Below are 17,232 nucleotides of genomic sequence, written 5' to 3'. Positions count from 1 at the left end.
AAATAAAAATGGAGGCTGCTTAGAAGGAAGGTTCCAGTTTATTGATGAGCAGTACCTGCACACATCAAGCAGTTCTGGAACAGCTGAGCAAATGGAGTTGACAGTCTATGGATCTTTATAGGGCTCTGAGACTTTGAAGTGGAAATGTTTCCTGGTTGTGCAATGAGGTGGGCTTTTGTGTCTTTTGCTAGTCTGAAGAGGGTGTAGGATTAATCCTATTATACCCTAAAGGCCATGTTTAGATTTTGGGTGGGGGAATGTAAATTCTCAATCCCATCAGCTGTGGAGGCTGAAGATGTTTTGCTAATGAATGGTATACCCCAAATCTGCATTTCTAAAAGCTGGCCTCCTCTTCAGGTTTCTGCCTGGGGAAACTTGGGGTAGTTTCTGCCTCCTGTAAGATTTTTCTCCATTATTCCTTTGGGGAAATATAATATTCTGCCTTTTTAAATATCCTCTAAAATATTTCTTTCTCTAGGAGGGTGGGTGGGTGCTGACTTTCTACATCTGTTTTTTTTTTTTTAGCATTCCTACCACAGTGGGGGAGAAATCTCCAACTGCTAATGGAATATTTTTCCTTCCTTCCTTCCTTTTTCTACAGCCACCCATTTCAATGACTCTAGGTGGCTTGCACTTAAAAAATATATTACAAGCAAAATACTAAAAACATTTTAAAACAATAAAAACAATTAAATACTACTTTAATAGTCCTATGAATAATAATAGTAACAACAACGAGATAACTCGAGGCTTCTCTTGCTGGCTGCTGACCACCCAACCTTGGGTAGCTCCTCAGCTATTTTAGACTGATCATCAAGCATATCCCAAGGCTGAACTTAACAACCAACAACATCTTTCAAACTTTAAAAACCCGGGAAAACTTGATCTTTTCGCTGCTTAGAGGTGAGCTGGGAATAAAGTATATCCTTGGTAAATTCCGAATCACAGGCAACCAAAATAATGACGCGTCGGGCACGTGGCAAGGAGGAGTGGAAAAGTCACCGTCGCCTTTCGCATTGGTTCTTCTGCAGCGCCGGAGGTCGTAGCCGTGTAACCGCGCCGGCGAAGAGAAAGCCCGCCTGGTATGCTCGGAGAGCGGCAGGGAGGCGGCTTTGTCTCCGGAGCCACTTCCCTCCCAACCAGGGCGGCAATTTGAGTAGAAAAGAGCGGGCGAGACAAGTGGCGTCGGCGGCGGAGAAAGAGGGCATGGCGGACAGTGACCCTCAAAGCGCCAAGGAGCTCTCTCAGTTTGTGAGTACGCCCGACGCTCGCCTGAGGCTTTGCCGATTGCGCTGGTATGGTGCAGAAGTCGGGTGTGTGGCAGCTCTTTGTAGACAGCGTCCCCGACACAAATATAAACTCGGTGTTAGCAATTGGGAAATAAATATAGCCGAGGAGAGATCGCGCGGCAGATATACACATAATCACTGTGACTCAACAAGGAAGAGGACGGGTGCTGGGCTAAGGAAGATGGCCCTTGATGCTCTCTGAGCTTGGTTGTTTTTTTGGCAGACGTTTCATTACCCAAACTAGGTAACATCATCAGTGCTGGTCAGTTTTAACATCTTCACTAAAACTGATGATATTGCCTAGTTTGGGTAGTAATACCTCTGCAAGAAAACAACCAAGCTCAGAGAACACTAAGGACCCCTCATTTCAACCCTGAGCTACAAATATTTTCTTTTATCGGTAAGGCAGATGGCATTTATAGCTACACCCTCTGCATCTTTTAACCTACCTATTTTTACCTACAGCATCCTACCTACCATAAGGCATAAAGCTACCAAGGTATCTCCTCAGCTGGCAAGCAGTGATGGTCATCTCATAAAAAATATCTTCCACAACCCATCTCTGGTGCATTTTGGTCCTCATAATCCGAGATTGTGGCATTATCACTAGAGGGAACGACATTTGGGAAAAGTAATAAGATTTTCAGAAAGTTTCTACATCTCTTCACTGAAGATTAGTTAGTGCCTGTTGTTTATGGGACCAGAAACTCTCATGCCTTGGAGTGTGGGGGAATGAGGCCAACTTTTTCTTAACCCAAGAGATTTGTTTCAAGAATGTCTAAATAAAAAAAAACAACTCTTCTTTTAATACTATGTAAAATTAATAAAATAAAATACTGTTTAAAAATTAGTGACCTATAAGAACACTTCCATATAAAAGTTAGGTATAATCTCAGCATTTCATATTCTCTGTTTTATGTTCCTTTTTTAAACTCCTTTTATAGATCATAGCATTTTTACAAAATACATTAGCTATTTTAGGAGAACTCTCTCCTTCTTTACCATAGTAGATGAAATAAAGCTCAGTTCCTCAAATAATAGACTGCCATCGCTTTTTATGCACTGTAAACAATCATGCTACTAAGGCTGGATGAGTCCAGGAAGTAACTTAAAGTGGTAACTTGTCTAACATTATAGGTGTATTTTTTCACCTACAGGCAGAAAATCTCCTACAACAGCTGCACGAAAACTTTGAAGACCTGACTGATAAATTATCTCTAAAAAATATCCTTTTCAGATCCCTTTCTAAATTAATATGAAATCATTTGTAATGGGCTTGGCTAATCCCTAAAGTTTCCAAAATATGTTTATAGTTTTGAGTTCACCTGTCAAGAATAAAACAGGGGAAAGGTAAACTGAAAGATGATAGGAAATGCTTTTGGGAACTAGAAGTGAGAATTTAATCAGGTTGTTTTCTGATAAGGGTTTTGTACAAGAGGGAATTCTTCTAAACAAAACACTGGATTTTAGCCACTCATCATTTTTATTTCCTAAGAATACTTATGGAGACTATCAAAAGTCTTTGTAAATAGAAGTCATTTCAGAAGCTGCTGCTTTATGGTATAGCATGTCAACTTCCCATTTGAATTTTTCACTTAAGAATCTAAAAAAGGGAATGTTACATAAAGCAGTAAGCCTAGCGAATTTATATCAATTTTAGAAAAGTATTAATTTTCATTTTACAGCAAGAGTTATGCAGCATTCTTAAATACCATTAATGGTTAAGGTACCAATTTAAGTATATTAGATCCTCCTATATAGGAGATTTATGGTGAGATATATTCCTCTTCAACTTTGTGAACTGAGACAATGCTGACAGTATATAGGAAACTATTAAATAATAGTAATATTCTTTTAAAATAAACTAATAATCTTGCCTCAACAATTATATTTGAACATCAGATGATGTTCAGCCTTGAAACACTTAACTACAATATTATACACATTATAAACTTTTAATATCATGTAGCATACATTCAGATCAGATAAGGCAAGAAGTATGAAAACAATATTTTTATACCCAATAAGATAAAATAGAGCAAACATCATTTTGGACTTTTTTACAATAGAAAGGAACCAAATGTGAATCCTGTTATTTTTTGCTTATACACACCATGTATTCTTTTCTCAGATAGATTAATATAAACTCCTAATAAAAATGAATTAAAAATGCAGTGCTCTTTAACCTTTTACTGGATGAGATGGGTGAACGGATAAATGATTTGGAAAAGCATGTTGTTGAACTAATGGCTGAAGCTGGAATAGAAAATGCTAATGAAGATTCTGAACGGTGAGATTCTGGTTTTATAAACTAGTCACATTACTGTTGTAATAGCTAAAAATCTGCTATGACAATAAATTTAGCATAACCAATTCAAAAGAAACCCATCCTTTAAAACAGGGGTGTCAAACTTGCAACGTCATGTGACGTGTTGCGCCGTATCGTGACAGTGGGGTGGGCGTGGTTTCGCTATGACACATTCGGCCTGCGGGCCGGCAGTTTGACACCCCTGCTTTAAAACAAATTCTTGTTTACATTAATAGAAGCACAAGAACATAGCTAGCTTATGACAGGGTAAGGATTTCCACAACTGAAACTCAATATTCAGTGAACCCATAGAACCATACATAATTTGCACTACCTTTTGCAAGGCACTTTCAGCTTCCCAGTCGAACCCATTAATTCTGAGATCTCTCATCTAAAAATTCAGCAGATCCATCTTTGTTTTAAAAACTCAGCCACAGCATATTCATTGGCTTACTGCAGTTCGGAGAATAAGTTATAATGTGCAAAATTTTGGAGTGATTGCTACGAGTGCCAGGACTTGCCTGTTTGTAAAGAAAGCATGAATATGCATATTTGTACAAAAATAATTCAGGTGATTAATTCAGCAGAGCATGTTGAGCAAGTGTCACCTCTCATAAGATTACTTTTCTATATTTGAAAAATTTTGGAAAATAAATGATTTGCCTTATTTTCATTCATTCAGTTGAAAAAATAGAGAGATTGAGAGATAGTTATTTATATGCTAAATTCACATCTGGTTTTCCTAATTTTAACTCTGTATGCTAATTATTTTTATACAGAACTAAAGACATCAAGGAAACACTGGATAGAACATGAAGACTTTAAGACTAAGTACGGTCTACGTTTGTACAAATTTTAAGATATTTGTTAAAAGACTATATAACTAAAGGATACACATATCATCATCAGCTACAAAAAAATGAAGCTGTAAATATTTCTGGCCTATATTATTGCTATAATATAGAATCATGCAAGTGTGATGGGCAGTATAGAAATTTAAATAAGGAAAATTCTCCTTATGATTTTTTTTTGTTTAAAAGTGACATTAAAGGCTGAAAACTACTTCATATTAACATTGAATTCATGACAGTTCATACACATTTTTGTATGAATATATTTATAAGCTTTTATACCAAGTTTAGTTTCCATTTTCCCCTTGAAGTTCGTTTTCTTAAGACTATCAAGTACAAAGAAAGAGTAAAATTCCATGCTGTTAAAATTAGTGTAATCTCTATTTCGATTAGTTTTCCTCTATTGAGATCAAGTGTTTTTGAAGTCATATTGCTATATCACTAATGCAATTCTGAACAATTTCTACCATGATTTTTAAAATAATATTCCTAGGAGGCCCTTCAAGGCTTAACTACTGCAATACATCCTACAGGGAACTGCCCTTGAAGACTACCCAGAAGCTTCAATTGATCCAGAATGCAGAGGCATGGCCAGTAACAGATATGCTTTGATATGCCTGTGTAATACCCCTGCTTTGTGAACTGCACTGGTTGCCAGTTTGTTTCTGAGTGCGATTCAGTGTGATGGTAATTACCTATGAAGCCTTACATAGAACAGGGTCTGATTATTTGAGGGACCACCTACCTCTTGTAGTAACTGTCTAGAAGATTTGATTCAGGTTTTGCATACTCCAATTGTTTTGATTAAGCAATGCCACCTCTCAGCATCTGGAAGTGCATATTCTCTGCTGGAGTGCTGGCCCTCTGGAATGAGGTTTTCCACAAGAACTAGGTGGTTTTTATGTTCTTCTTTTAGAGTACAGGTATCAAACTCGATCGTGTCACGTGACGTATTGCGATGTTTTTTGCCTTTGCGGAGCAGGGATGGGCATGGCCTGTGTGTGACGAATCGGCCAGTGGGCCACCAGTTTGACACCCCTGTTTTAGAGGGTCTTGAACACCTGGCTCTTTGCCCTGGCCTTTGACTACGATGTAGTATTTTCCAAGGATAACTTAATTTTTGCTGCTGTCCTCTCCTTTTTTTTACCTTTTGCAAGGTCTTTTGTTCCTTGTTTTTATTGCATTGCATTGTTTCTTTTGTTTTTGCCTGTGAACTGCCTGAAATTGTTGGGATTTGGACATCGTACATATTTACTAACACAAAATTATGATTTTCAGCAAATGAACTAAGGAAATTAGATAACTGAAGGATGTCAGAAATATAACCTGAACCTGGATGACCTTTTTCATATATCATGCTAGGTCATAGTTTGGTTCATCATGGTTTAATGAGTAAGCAAAAAACTGGATATATTTGTGCAGTACTCTAAGTTATAAAACACGATTTACAAATTGCAATTTGTCAATCACACTAAACCAAAAATAAAAAGATCACACTGGTTTACTGTATGTGAAACGATCTGTTTTCTGCTTATCTATATAAATAAAAATGTAAATGTTCGTTTGTTCAAAATCTTAAATCTCCGAAAGTTCTTCACCAATTGCTTTGAAATTTTGACACAACGTTGCATTCGAATACGCACATGTTTTTATATACCTATATTATATAGATGTCACACCTGTGACAGGTAAAAACATGCTTTTTTAAAAAAACAGCGCCATCTGTTGGACATAAAAGCAACACACGCTACGATTTTACGATTCCATTTCAATGTTTCCGATTTACGATCCATTTACGATTTCCAAATTTCTAATTTTACGATTCCATTTCAATGTTTCCGATTGCAGTTAAATTGAATTTTCATAGATTTCGATTTATTTTCATTTTGATTTAATTATTTCGTGTGACATTGCGTTGGAATTGATGCACAGACAATGGAACAACAAAAAATATTGTATACCCACAAGCATTGTGAAATTAAACATATTAGAAACGTGCGCTTTTTTTCTTTCTTTTCTATTTAACCAGACTGAGCCACAGCAACGCGTGGCCGGGTACAGCTAGTTATATATATAAGCCCATGTATTTTGTACCCACTTTTGGTATGTTAATAACATTGCCTAAGAGCACATAGTTGAATTCATCACTGTATAAACTGACATGAACATGTTCAAATGAGGTCATGATTTTGAAGTATAAGTATTTCAGGGATCACATTTTTTAAAATTTGTCAAGTAAAACAGCCTTTTTGGTGTAAGTAATATTCAACATATTGTTTAAACTAGTGTTAGTTTTCTGATTCGCCTTTCCTGTAAGAACTCAACGTTTCTTACACAGTGATCTCCAGCTGTTAAAATTTTTAAATACTGAAAACCACCCAGATTAAAAACACCTTACTCAATATTCAGAGAATAGAATGGATGTAGAGAGAAATTTTTAATTCAAGGACTGGCAATCTATGGCCTGTAAACCAGATGCAACCTACCACTCACATTCAGCCTGTCATATGAAAAAGAAATATATTCACCTAGCCCAGGGGTAGGCAACCTTGGCTCTTTTATGACTCGTGGACTTCAACTCCCAGAATTCCTGAGCCAGCATGGTTCAGCTTGGAAACCTCTCCCTTTCCCCTCAGCATGGCTGGCTCAGGAATTCTGGGAGTTGAAGTCCACGAGTCATAAAAGAGCCAAGGTTGCCTACCCCTGACCTAGCCCTTAAGATAGAGGAAGACCACTGCCTGCCTCTGCAGGCAGCCATTTTGGCAATGATTCATTAGCTGCCCATGGAGAATTCAGGTCCCCTGAAATCCTGACAAAAGGCTTGTCTCTGATTCCTACATTGAAAGCTTCCGATAAGTGCTTTAACAGGCACCCAAATCATTTTAATCAGCAGATCCTAAATACCAGAGGACATCAAGGCAGAAGAACCAGATGCCATCTATAGGTCATAGTATCACCAGGAAGGCTTCTTCTCTATCTTTCATGCCAATTTTATAGCGAGAATGTGAAGTGCCAGATAACTTAATTTTTCAGGACTACCTGTGCCAAAGGTAAACTAGGCTCATTTGATTAGGCATCTACAGCAGCTTTTCTAACACTGGCATGAGACACGACTGCCCTATTCCACTCAGAGAAGTTTATATGCAATCCTAAAATAAATACATTTTTAAAAAGAGACAATACATTATAGAAAAAAATAGGATTGTTTTTAGAAAGCACTTGACGTTTTAAAATTCTTTATATTCAAAAGTAAATTTAACTTTTATTTCCAAAATCAATGACATTTTCCCATGAAAATCAGGAAACGTTATTTACTCAGTTCATTATATTCGCAATGAGATGTAGCCATGGAAGAATTCTCCTATATTAAGTCTGGTTTTAGGAAGTTTCCAAGAAACACGACTTGAAATAAATAGCCAAAAGGTCAATATCTGTATTTGGTTGAGTAGTCTTTGGGCGACACAACGAGACCTCTTCCTTTTCGAGCTCCTCGATAAACTGTTTCTATGATGTCAATCATCTCTTGTTTGTCTTCCATTGCCCAGTTAATTTTGTTGTTGTTACCTGTGCCTAAATCGATCATTATGTGCTTGTTTCTTTAAGAAAGAAAAGGAGAAAAATAATTATACAAATATTTATTTTATTGTTAACATTTTATATGCATACCTCTTAAAGTATTTCTACATATAGTTGTATAGCCAGTGAGATAGTTATTAATATGTATACAAACTTTCCTTTATCCCCAATGAAGTCAGGCTGTAATGTTATCCCAACCCAGTGGGCTGTAGTTGACTTTAATAAAATTAGAAAGTAGTGGTGTCCCATTAATAAAATTGTTAATTTTCTTTTTCCCAAATTATTGCTGATGTATACTTATTGGAAATGGAAATAGTGTTATATTACCAGGCATGTGATGAGCCTCCACATGGCATATGTGGTTTTGAAAGGTACATAAAAATATAACAAATTCAAATGACCAATTTAAATAACTTCCCATATCATATCCAAACAAAAAAGAACTCCACACATTTATGTCATTTCCAGAATTACAAAAGACCCAGTTAAGAAAATTGATAAACTCAGGGAAAATTAAATAGTTTCATATCAAATTAAATTAATTATAGTTAACAATTGTGGCTTATTGTGATGGAATGTAGTGGGCCAGATTCCCAGGAGGGAGGGGGTGCATTCCAGAAGAGTAAGAGGCAAGCCAGACCCTTTCTAAGAGCTGTCAGAATATATGCATGATGTAGTTGTAGGCTATTTCAGTTTGGCAAGACTGATGTCAGGGCCCCAAAGTCAAGGAAAATACTTGGTGATTCTTCCAAGCAGGATTTTTTACTGTTAAGTATTAGAGAGGGGCATGTTCACCCTCTTTCTCTCACACAACTATCTGAACTGAGTTGCTGCTTAGTTCTCTGGCATACAATCCCTACCTCTCTCCTAGGAATCTGGCCCACTACATTCCATCACCCTTACAGAATATAGTGGGCTGGAGTATTTCTCTTTTCAGCAAATAATAAGCTTTTCTGCAGGACTGCTACAGAAGGCCTCTTAATAACTATATACCAGAGATCCCCAACCTTTTGGGCACCAGGGACCGGTTAAGTGGAGATAGATTTTTCCGCAGACCAGAGGGGGCATGATTTTGTGTGCTGCATGCATCCCGCAGATGGGGCTTTGCTTGTTTGTGTGGACCAGTTTCTGGCATGCCACGGCCTAGTACCGGTCCCTGGACCGGGGGTTGGGGACCCCTGCTATATACAGAACAGCTCTGTAAACTATATGCAAAAAACAATATATAATTCTAACTGGGAATGCCATGTTCATTGCAAACTCTATCAAGCTATTTTGCATGACCTGTTCTGATCCAAAACCAGTATCTAACAGAAATGAATTATGGGACAACTGGAGATACACTAATAGGTGGTCCTAATTTAGTGACCACAATTGCAACCAGCAATTCTGTAACCAAGCGCCACAGTCGCTAAGCAGAAAAATTGTGCGACTATGATAAGCTTATGATCTCAGTTCCCCTTCGGGTGTTAAGTGAAACATCATGTGACTGTGATTTATGATTTCACTTCTGTCTTCTCTTTAAGTCTGCTTATGCAAGCCAGTTGTAAAGCACACCAATAGCAGTCATATGGCTGGGGGACGCTATGACAGTGCTAAATGCAAGGATTGACTGCAAAGCTATTTTTTCCCCCTCCGTTGTAACTTTGAATGTTTGCTAAGCAAGGTAGCTGGTAAGCAAGGACTACCTATGGTAAGGGAATACCACTTGCCTTACCATTATGATAATCATAAAAAACATTTTGTCATATCTTTCTAACTCACAACTAGTTTACCAGGACCTAAAGCATAAAATTGCAAGTCAGCTCAATAAGACTGGTATTGTCCCTTTTCCTTACTAATGCTGGTTTGTTGCCAGCTAGTAGGCTATAATATTGGTTGAATAACAACATCAACCCCAAAGAAGTTACTTTCAGGTTTAGATTGTAACTTAATGACATAACAACATAATTAGGCAGGAATTATAAACCCCCCCTCCCACTGAAAAAACCCTATTGAGAACATGCACGTTAAAAAGCAACGTAAGAATGAAAATATACCTGAAGAAGAACATAACTGTACAGGGATCATACAGTTCGTACATTTTATTAAAGTCTGGTACTTCTGTGATATCTACTAGATAAATTACAGCAAAATTTTTCACCTAAGGGAAAAATAATATGTTTATAGTGTAAATGTATTTATAAATTATTTTCATAATATTGTAAGCTTACACAGAAACACATGCATAGGTTTTGACTTCTTAGAGAACGCAAGAACATAATGATATCCAAAACATGATGCTTGAAATAGTTAGCCACTACAGCTATATCTAGGTAGATTCATCACCAGTCTATTTAAAAGATCCATTTTCTAACAAAATGAGTTCAGATCATTTTCCCCCCATAAGTTTTGCTATTAAGTAAATAATTTTTACAGAAGCATCAGATTATTTTATACTCCCTTTTCATATCACACATTTCTGCCTTTCAGAATAAAATTCCTTCAGTGACAAAAAACACAGAAATTTCAGTAGTAAGCATATTTGCTAATACAACATGTTAGCTTTTACAAGGAAGCAAATGTATCCAATTGGCTGTTACTCACCAAACATCTCACCCTACCTATTTCTACAAAATCCTATCTATCACTGACAGCTATTTTTGTTTTAGAAGTGATACATCATAATTTTAGGAGAACATCTAAAAAATGCAATAAATAAAATAACGGCAATGAATGAAATTGGGATATATATACTTGAAAGAGCAAACAAAGAATAAAGGAATGAATATTTATATACATTATTATTTAACTTACCATTTAATTAAACCTCATATTTTACTCATACAATTATTATTTTCCAGTCTTACTCATTTTGCTAATATTGAATACACATTATATAAAATACATCTAAAGATAGTAATCTATAAATTTATTTTAAACAGAGAGGAACATATACTTGATAAGATAGAGAATCAAATTTAAGTATGTTCTCTCTTTCATGGAGGATGCTATTTCCTTTAAAGTTCTGAATCACCTCTCAGTGTACATTAATAGATTTTTAAAGAATTCAGGAGAAAGTAGCAAATACTGCTGTAAACCTCACAAATTCCTGTAGAGCTCTACTGAACTGAAATCTGAATAAAAGACATAATCTAAAGGTTTAAAGACCACATTTTTCTTTTATCCAAACTTTACAACTTCAGTAAAAGTTCTTGGGGAAGCAATATAAGCCAAGCGTTTAAAACATTTTTAGAACAATTTATTGTACAACTCACAAATATTTGCCCTAATATATTTACATGCAATAAGGCTACGAATGAAAACTAAGCTTATCTTCCACTATAAATCACAGACGTAACCCTCTTAGGCATCTTTAGAAATCTGAAAATAATTCATTAGTGTATACAACCTTTGTGTTGATCTTGAAACAATTAAGTACTGTATTGTCTCAAATTTTATTTAGTAAAAACAATGGTTATTTAAAGGTGCACATTTTCACTTTTGATCACTGCCAATTTAGAAATGATATGCATCACATAATGCAGTAGTTTCCTAAAATTAAAAATCTATAGGGAGATAAATAAACTCTTAAGAATAGACAAGGTAGAATACAGAAGTTGAACTTCCTAAAATGTACATTTTTTTGCCTCAACTGACAGGAAACCATTTTTGGTCTACAATCTCTGTCTGTCTCTGTCTCTTTCATACACTTCAGGATAGAAGTGTCAAGCAGAAGAAGAAAATGCTTTACTGACTAGAATGTCTATGGAAAGAAGTTACCAGGACTGAAACAGGCCATGTTGATGGGGTTAACTGCTTTTTCCTAAATGTAAAATGCAACTGCAGTATATCAACAGTTTGGTATGATATAGAAATATGTATTACAACTAGAATTATTTACTCACTCTGTACAGCAGCGATATCCAAACAGGGCTCATAAGCCAGAGCATGGGGTCACCCTCTCTGCTATTTCTGCAGAGGGAGATTTTTAAATACAAAAGTTATATTGTTCTCTTTCTTCCCTCTGTAAAACTGCCAAATTCTCTGCCAAGTTACTAGAATTTCTATTATTGTATGACCCGTTTCAACCCAGTGTCTCACGTGATATTCTCTCTCAACTCAGCCTTGAAACAATAGGCAATGTTTAATTTTTTTTTCTTTGACAAGTATGAAAATAAAATATTTAAAAGATCATCATAAACCAAAAGTCATAATATTTTAATTCTGGCACATTATTGTATGGTATTACACTGAAGATCGTTTATATCTAATTTTGACATTTTAGCTTACATACAATTTGACATATAAGCTAGTGTCTGCATAACTCAGCGAGACCATATTATCTCTACTGAAATGATCATTGGTTGCTGCTTGATTTCTAGATGAGATACAGAGCGATGGTGACTGTCTAAACATTATCTCTCTTGAATTTTAAAAGTCCTAAATGGCTTAAGTTCAGTTTGCTGACATTCTCAATGGCCATGAGCCCCAAAATTCCCATCAAAAATACAGAGATTAACAAAGTTGTTGGATATAGCTCTGAAAACATATTTTAAGTTGAAAATTTTAATAGAACTTTTTTATAATTTTCAACTGTATTATTATTTATCTATAAACTAGGGACTCAGTTGGCAATATAGAAGTGCTGAAGTAATTTGCACTCAGGTTTAATAAAACTAAATTGTCCTTTTCTGCTGAAACTATACAAATTACAAGTCATTGTTGCTATTTGCGTGGTTTTCTTAATTTATGCAGAAGTTTAAATATTTTCTTCAATGCATTATTTTTTAAAAATTGCATTTGTATAATGTAGAACCATACATAAAATAGAATTAGAACTTTCGCTGTAAGTTTTTCAGCTCATGGAAGTATTTAGAAACAGCACATCTTTTGCAAAAGAAACCAAGAAGAATATAGAGTTTATTTATTTATTTATTTATTCATTCCATTCTTTTTCCTTACAAAGCCAAATTGTTTCCTACACTTCAAGGCTCTAACTCTCAGGAGCATATTTTCAAAGAGATCCTTAGAAGTTGGTATTTGAGCATGTCTTGCTCCATAAGGAGAATTCTGTTCACAGCAATCTATTTTTAAAACTTTAACTACACTATGCAATTTTATAGTCTTTGCGCAATACCATACAGGTAGACCTCATTTAGTGCCCACCATTGGAACTGGCAACTAGGAGGCTAAGTGGAAACTCACCGTGACAGAATTTATAATTTTACTTCAATTTTCCTTTGGTTTACAATGTCAGAAGGATACAACCCCAAATAGCCAGGTGAGCCCAAATAGCGGAGAAAGTTTCTGGAACTCAATACAAGAGAAAGCCATTTAAAAGGGCAAATCTGATATTGTAGCCCTTTTCCCCAACTTTCTCACTCCAGAGAACACTCATCCCAGTGCTGGGATAATAAACAAGAAGGGAATTAATGTTTTTATTTACATTTATTGGAAAGGAAGGGATTGCAAGAGAGTAAGCAGGCACACAGTGGGGAGTACATATCAAAAGGAACATGCTAGCACTGTTTGCCTAGCAACACAGGAGCAAGCAAAAACCAAAGATGTGGAACTGATGAAAGTCTTATCAGGTACAGGAAGCAGCTGCGAGTCTGCCATCAGGCAAAAGGTTCTAATCAACTACCGTATATACTCGAGTATAAGCTGACCCGAATATAAGCCAAGGCACCTAATTTTACCACAAAGAACTGGGAAAAAATATTGACTCGAGTATAAGCCTAGGGTGGGAAATGAGGCAGCTACTCCGCTCTCCTTGTTGTCTGCCTCTCGCACGGGCAATTGCAAATTTCTCCAGCAGCAAAGAGATGAATGGAAGGAGGCAGCGCTTCCCAAAAGCAGCCTGCTGTAAAGAGGCTTTCCCCGGAAATCGGCTGCAAGTCAAGCAAGCGGCCGAGCAGGAGACTTCCCTCCCTCCCCCAAAAAGAACTACGGTACTCACTTTCTTCAGTTCTCGAGACACTGACTCGAGTATAAGCCGAGGGGGGCATTTTTCAGCACAAAAAATGTGCTGAAAAACTCGGCTTATACTCGAGTATATACGGTAATTAAGATCACAGAGCTTGCCGTTAGCAGTTTTTAGGGATGCATTGTGCTATGGAGAAAAGCAGCTCAGGGATAGATAGCTTGTTTAGGCAATCTCTCCATTCTGGGAAAGGAGGGAGGGAGGAGCAAAAAAACAGGACAATGTGTAATGACTATAATGGAAAATACATGGCTAAGAGATGCTGCAAAGGTTGTAAATTTATTTTTTTTATTTATTAAATGTATATGCTATCCATCTTGCTTCCAAAGCAAGCCTTGCAAGCATAGCTCATAAAGTTACTTATTCATCACCATCATAAGACAGTTGCTGAGTGAGGCCTATCTGTAAGTATCAAATCACTGCAATCTTTCCTACATTGTTCACATAAATCAAAAATTACAGTTGACAAAATATTTTAAGCCCAGAATAGGCTGCTCCAATCTCACCAGAAATATTTCAAGTTTGAAATATAGCCAAGGTTAAAACACAGCTAGTAAGGCTGGAAGAACGACAGAACATTCTTGGTGCAAACTTAAAACAGTCCAAACTCAAAACATTGTGCACTTCTCTAGTTAGGGTATAATTACAAATGAAATGGAGATTGTCCCTTCCAGTTAAGTTTCTTCACTTCTGCCATGTTTTTATACATTTGCTTTCTGAGGCCACAAAACACATGGTGCATTCATGCGCATGAATAAATCAAGATCTCGGAATCCTAGTTTATTGTAACAAAGTATTTTACAAAGTATTTCAGTAAAAACAATTAAAATAAACAGAAAAACAATAAATTGTACCACCTAAGCCAGGTTTGGGGCTTGCTGCAAGGAAGTTATTCGCTTTCCATTCCTAATCTTTTTGAGAGCAAAAGCCATGATTTCTAATTCAGAAAACATACCATTCTTGTCAACAGTTCACATACCATTTTCACTGTTCATCCATATCATCTCTATATTTTTGCCTTTCTAATAGATAGATGCCATATGCATCAAATTAAAATACCCCCCTCCACAACCACATTGCCCTCTGAGATATTTCAGTAGTAGCAATGCTGGGCAAGAATTGCAGCAAAGCTATGTGAAGATGCTGTGGCTGGAAAAAAAAAGGTAAATGCGCTGCATCTTTTTACAGTATGATGTTATATATATGGGCATGAAGGCCTCATCCCTAAGCAAAATGAATTAAATGATATATATAGGCAACATGACTAATAGCCAAAGGCAAATCAATTCTCTCTTAATTTATCTAAATTCACTTTTTTGTTATTGCATTTCTTATATTTCAGAATGTAAAAGACTCATTCTTAAAGCATATAAAGACATCATAGCTAAAAATAAAATATTGAAATTCAGTGAGTTTAGCAAATCACTGGAATGCAAAGATGTATTTAATGTTTTCCAATCTTTCTGAAAGGGAATCTTTCAGGGGGAAAAAATTCACACTTCTCGATTGCAGTTTTTTACGTAATTTTTGAAAAATATATCTAGTAATAGAAATACACCATTTTTCTTAAGCACATATTCTAAGCATGTTATTAATTAAAACACAATACTATATTATTTCTCCAAGTCAACTAAAACATTATACCTTTTCAGCAATACTATATAAAACTTCATCCATTTTCATACATGTTGGATCCCAATCGTGTCCAAACCGATTAACTACCACACGATCCTCTTCTGAAAGAATGGCCTGGTCTACTTGCCAGCCATTGTGTAAATGTGGAAGCATGTACGACATCTTGAAAAATGTCTACCAGATCTGTAAGAGAAGTACAGAAAGCAATTTTTAATTTTGATAACACTAAGTGTTTGCTTAGTCACCCAAATAATGAACATAAGAGGCCAAGATACTGTTATTTTATAGTTATTCCATTTTTAATTTAAGATTAAATTAAAATTTTAATTTAAGCTTCCAAAACTATAATTAGAATCCAAAATATACAGTGAAATATTTATTTGTGAAATAAAATAGATCCTTCAACCTCACAGAATATTTTTTGTTATACATTTTGTTATTTGCTGCGTTACCAACTCAATCATTGGTCCATTAATAATTATTTAATTGTATATAGTATGTTTAGGTGTGTGTCATGTATATGTTCACTTTGAGAGCGGGCAACTAAATTTCATTTTTGATGTGTATCGTTGTGCCCACAGTAAAAAATTACAATAAAGTTTATTTATCTATCTTCTATATAAATAAAAATGTAAATGTTCATTTGTTCAAAATCTTAAATCTCCGAAAGTTCTTCACCGATTGCTTTGAAATTTTGACACAACGTTGCATTCGAATATGCGCGTTTTTATATACCTACTATTATATAGATGTCACACCTGTGACAGGTAAAACATGCTTTTTTTGAAAAACAGCGCCATCTGTTGGACGTAAATTTAACCAGACTGAGCTACAGCAACGCGTGGCTGGGTACAGCTAGTTTACTTATATAGACAAACAGTAAAAATGTAAGATATTATGGGAGTCATAACTACAGCAGTTTCTTTTGCATTTAAATATGTAATGCTGATATTACCTTATAATTTTAGAAACTTCTCTTTCACTTCCCTAAGGAAGTGTTGACGTTGAAGTCTAGTCACGTTTCACATTACCTAAAACAGAATAAAAGGCAGTCACTGTTGTCGTATTTTCAATTGTCAATAATGTATTCCCTTCCATTCCAAGCATACACTTATAGGGCAACTCATATAGGTGTGTTTGGATTAATCCAAATAAATAATCTTTTTGAGGGACAAAAGAGCATAAGCATAAGATACCAAGAGTAAAACATTATTACTTTTTTTGTATATTTCCATACGAAGGCAGAGTGAGAAGACTTGGTTTACACTATCTCTAGAAGCTAAGGACACTGGAGCTCAGGATTACTAGTACAATATTCCCAATTCATGTTAATTTTGTTTGTATTATGAATGGATAGCTTAATTTAGACTTGGGATGTTATATATTTATCCCTGTACTCAGTTCTGGGAAGTCCGGGGGGGGAGGGGGGAAGGGGATGAAGGGGTAGAATTATATAAAATTTGGTGTATTTATAAATATAATGTAAATGTTTGTCTTTAAGAAGAGGAGATGATCGGCTAGTACCCCTAAACTGCATCCGAGGTGGTGGAAAAGAAGGTGATGGGATGTGTAGGATAGTTGGAAAGGAGGAAAGAGGAGAGGTTGTGG

General features: G+C 35.8%; 2 protein-coding genes across 4 annotated transcripts in view; one reads left to right on the top strand and one right to left on the bottom strand.

The window, feature by feature from the left end:
• Nucleotides 1-1,024: 1,024 nt before the first annotated feature.
• Nucleotides 1,025-5,388, top strand: HSBP1L1 (heat shock factor binding protein 1 like 1). Of its 2 annotated transcripts, XM_015826884.2 has the most exons (5): nt 1,025-1,251; nt 2,447-2,513; nt 3,483-3,579; nt 4,377-4,428; nt 4,982-4,997. In XM_015826884.2, the coding sequence occupies exons 1-4, from the start codon at nt 1,207-1,209 to the stop codon at nt 4,411-4,413; spliced, it is 246 nt and encodes an 81-aa protein (XP_015682370.1). In that variant the 5' UTR covers nt 1,025-1,206; the 3' UTR covers nt 4,414-4,428; nt 4,982-4,997. The 2 variants fall into 2 exon arrangements, with proteins under 2 accessions (XP_015682370.1, XP_015682363.1); XM_015826877.2 differs by having other exon boundaries at nt 4,377-5,388.
• Nucleotides 5,389-7,651: 2,263 nt separating this feature from the next.
• TXNL4A (thioredoxin like 4A) overlaps nt 7,652-17,232 on the bottom strand; it is a 10,898-nt gene continuing 1,317 nt past the window's right edge. Inside the window, exons 1-4 of one of the 2 annotated variants that reach the window (XM_015826866.1) lie at nt 15,634-15,792; nt 11,912-11,978; nt 10,064-10,167; nt 7,652-8,044 (exon numbers count right to left, since the gene is read on the bottom strand). In XM_015826866.1, coding sequence (XP_015682352.1) covers nt 7,873-8,044; nt 10,064-10,167; nt 11,912-11,978; nt 15,634-15,662 — 372 coding nt within the window. In that variant the 5' untranslated portion in view covers nt 15,663-15,792 and the 3' untranslated portion in view covers nt 7,652-7,872. Of the gene's footprint in view, nt 8,045-10,063; nt 10,168-11,911; nt 11,979-15,633; nt 15,808-16,579; nt 16,656-17,232 lie in introns of those variants that run through there. The other variant, XM_015826859.1, reaches the window with a different exon arrangement.

The sequence above is a fragment of the Protobothrops mucrosquamatus genome, unplaced genomic scaffold (assembly GCF_001527695.2).
Source record: "Protobothrops mucrosquamatus isolate PMUCROS unplaced genomic scaffold, P.Mucros_1.0 scaffold_212, whole genome shotgun sequence".
Lineage (NCBI taxonomy): Eukaryota > Metazoa > Chordata > Lepidosauria > Squamata > Viperidae > Protobothrops > Protobothrops mucrosquamatus.
This window is presented reverse-complemented; position numbering and strand designations above follow the sequence as displayed.

Coding starts and splice junctions, on each gene's coding strand:
- HSBP1L1 (XM_015826877.2), top strand. CDS start 1,207: ATGGCGGACAGTGACCCTCAAAGCGCCAAGGAGCTCTCTCAGTTT. Junction 1,252..2,446: donor CCAAGGAGCTCTCTCAGTTT/GTGAGTACGCCC, acceptor TTTCACCTACAG/GCAGAAAATCTCCTACAACA. Junction 2,514..3,482: donor TGATAAATTATCTCTAAAAA/ATATCCTTTTCA, acceptor TTAACCTTTTAC/TGGATGAGATGGGTGAACGG.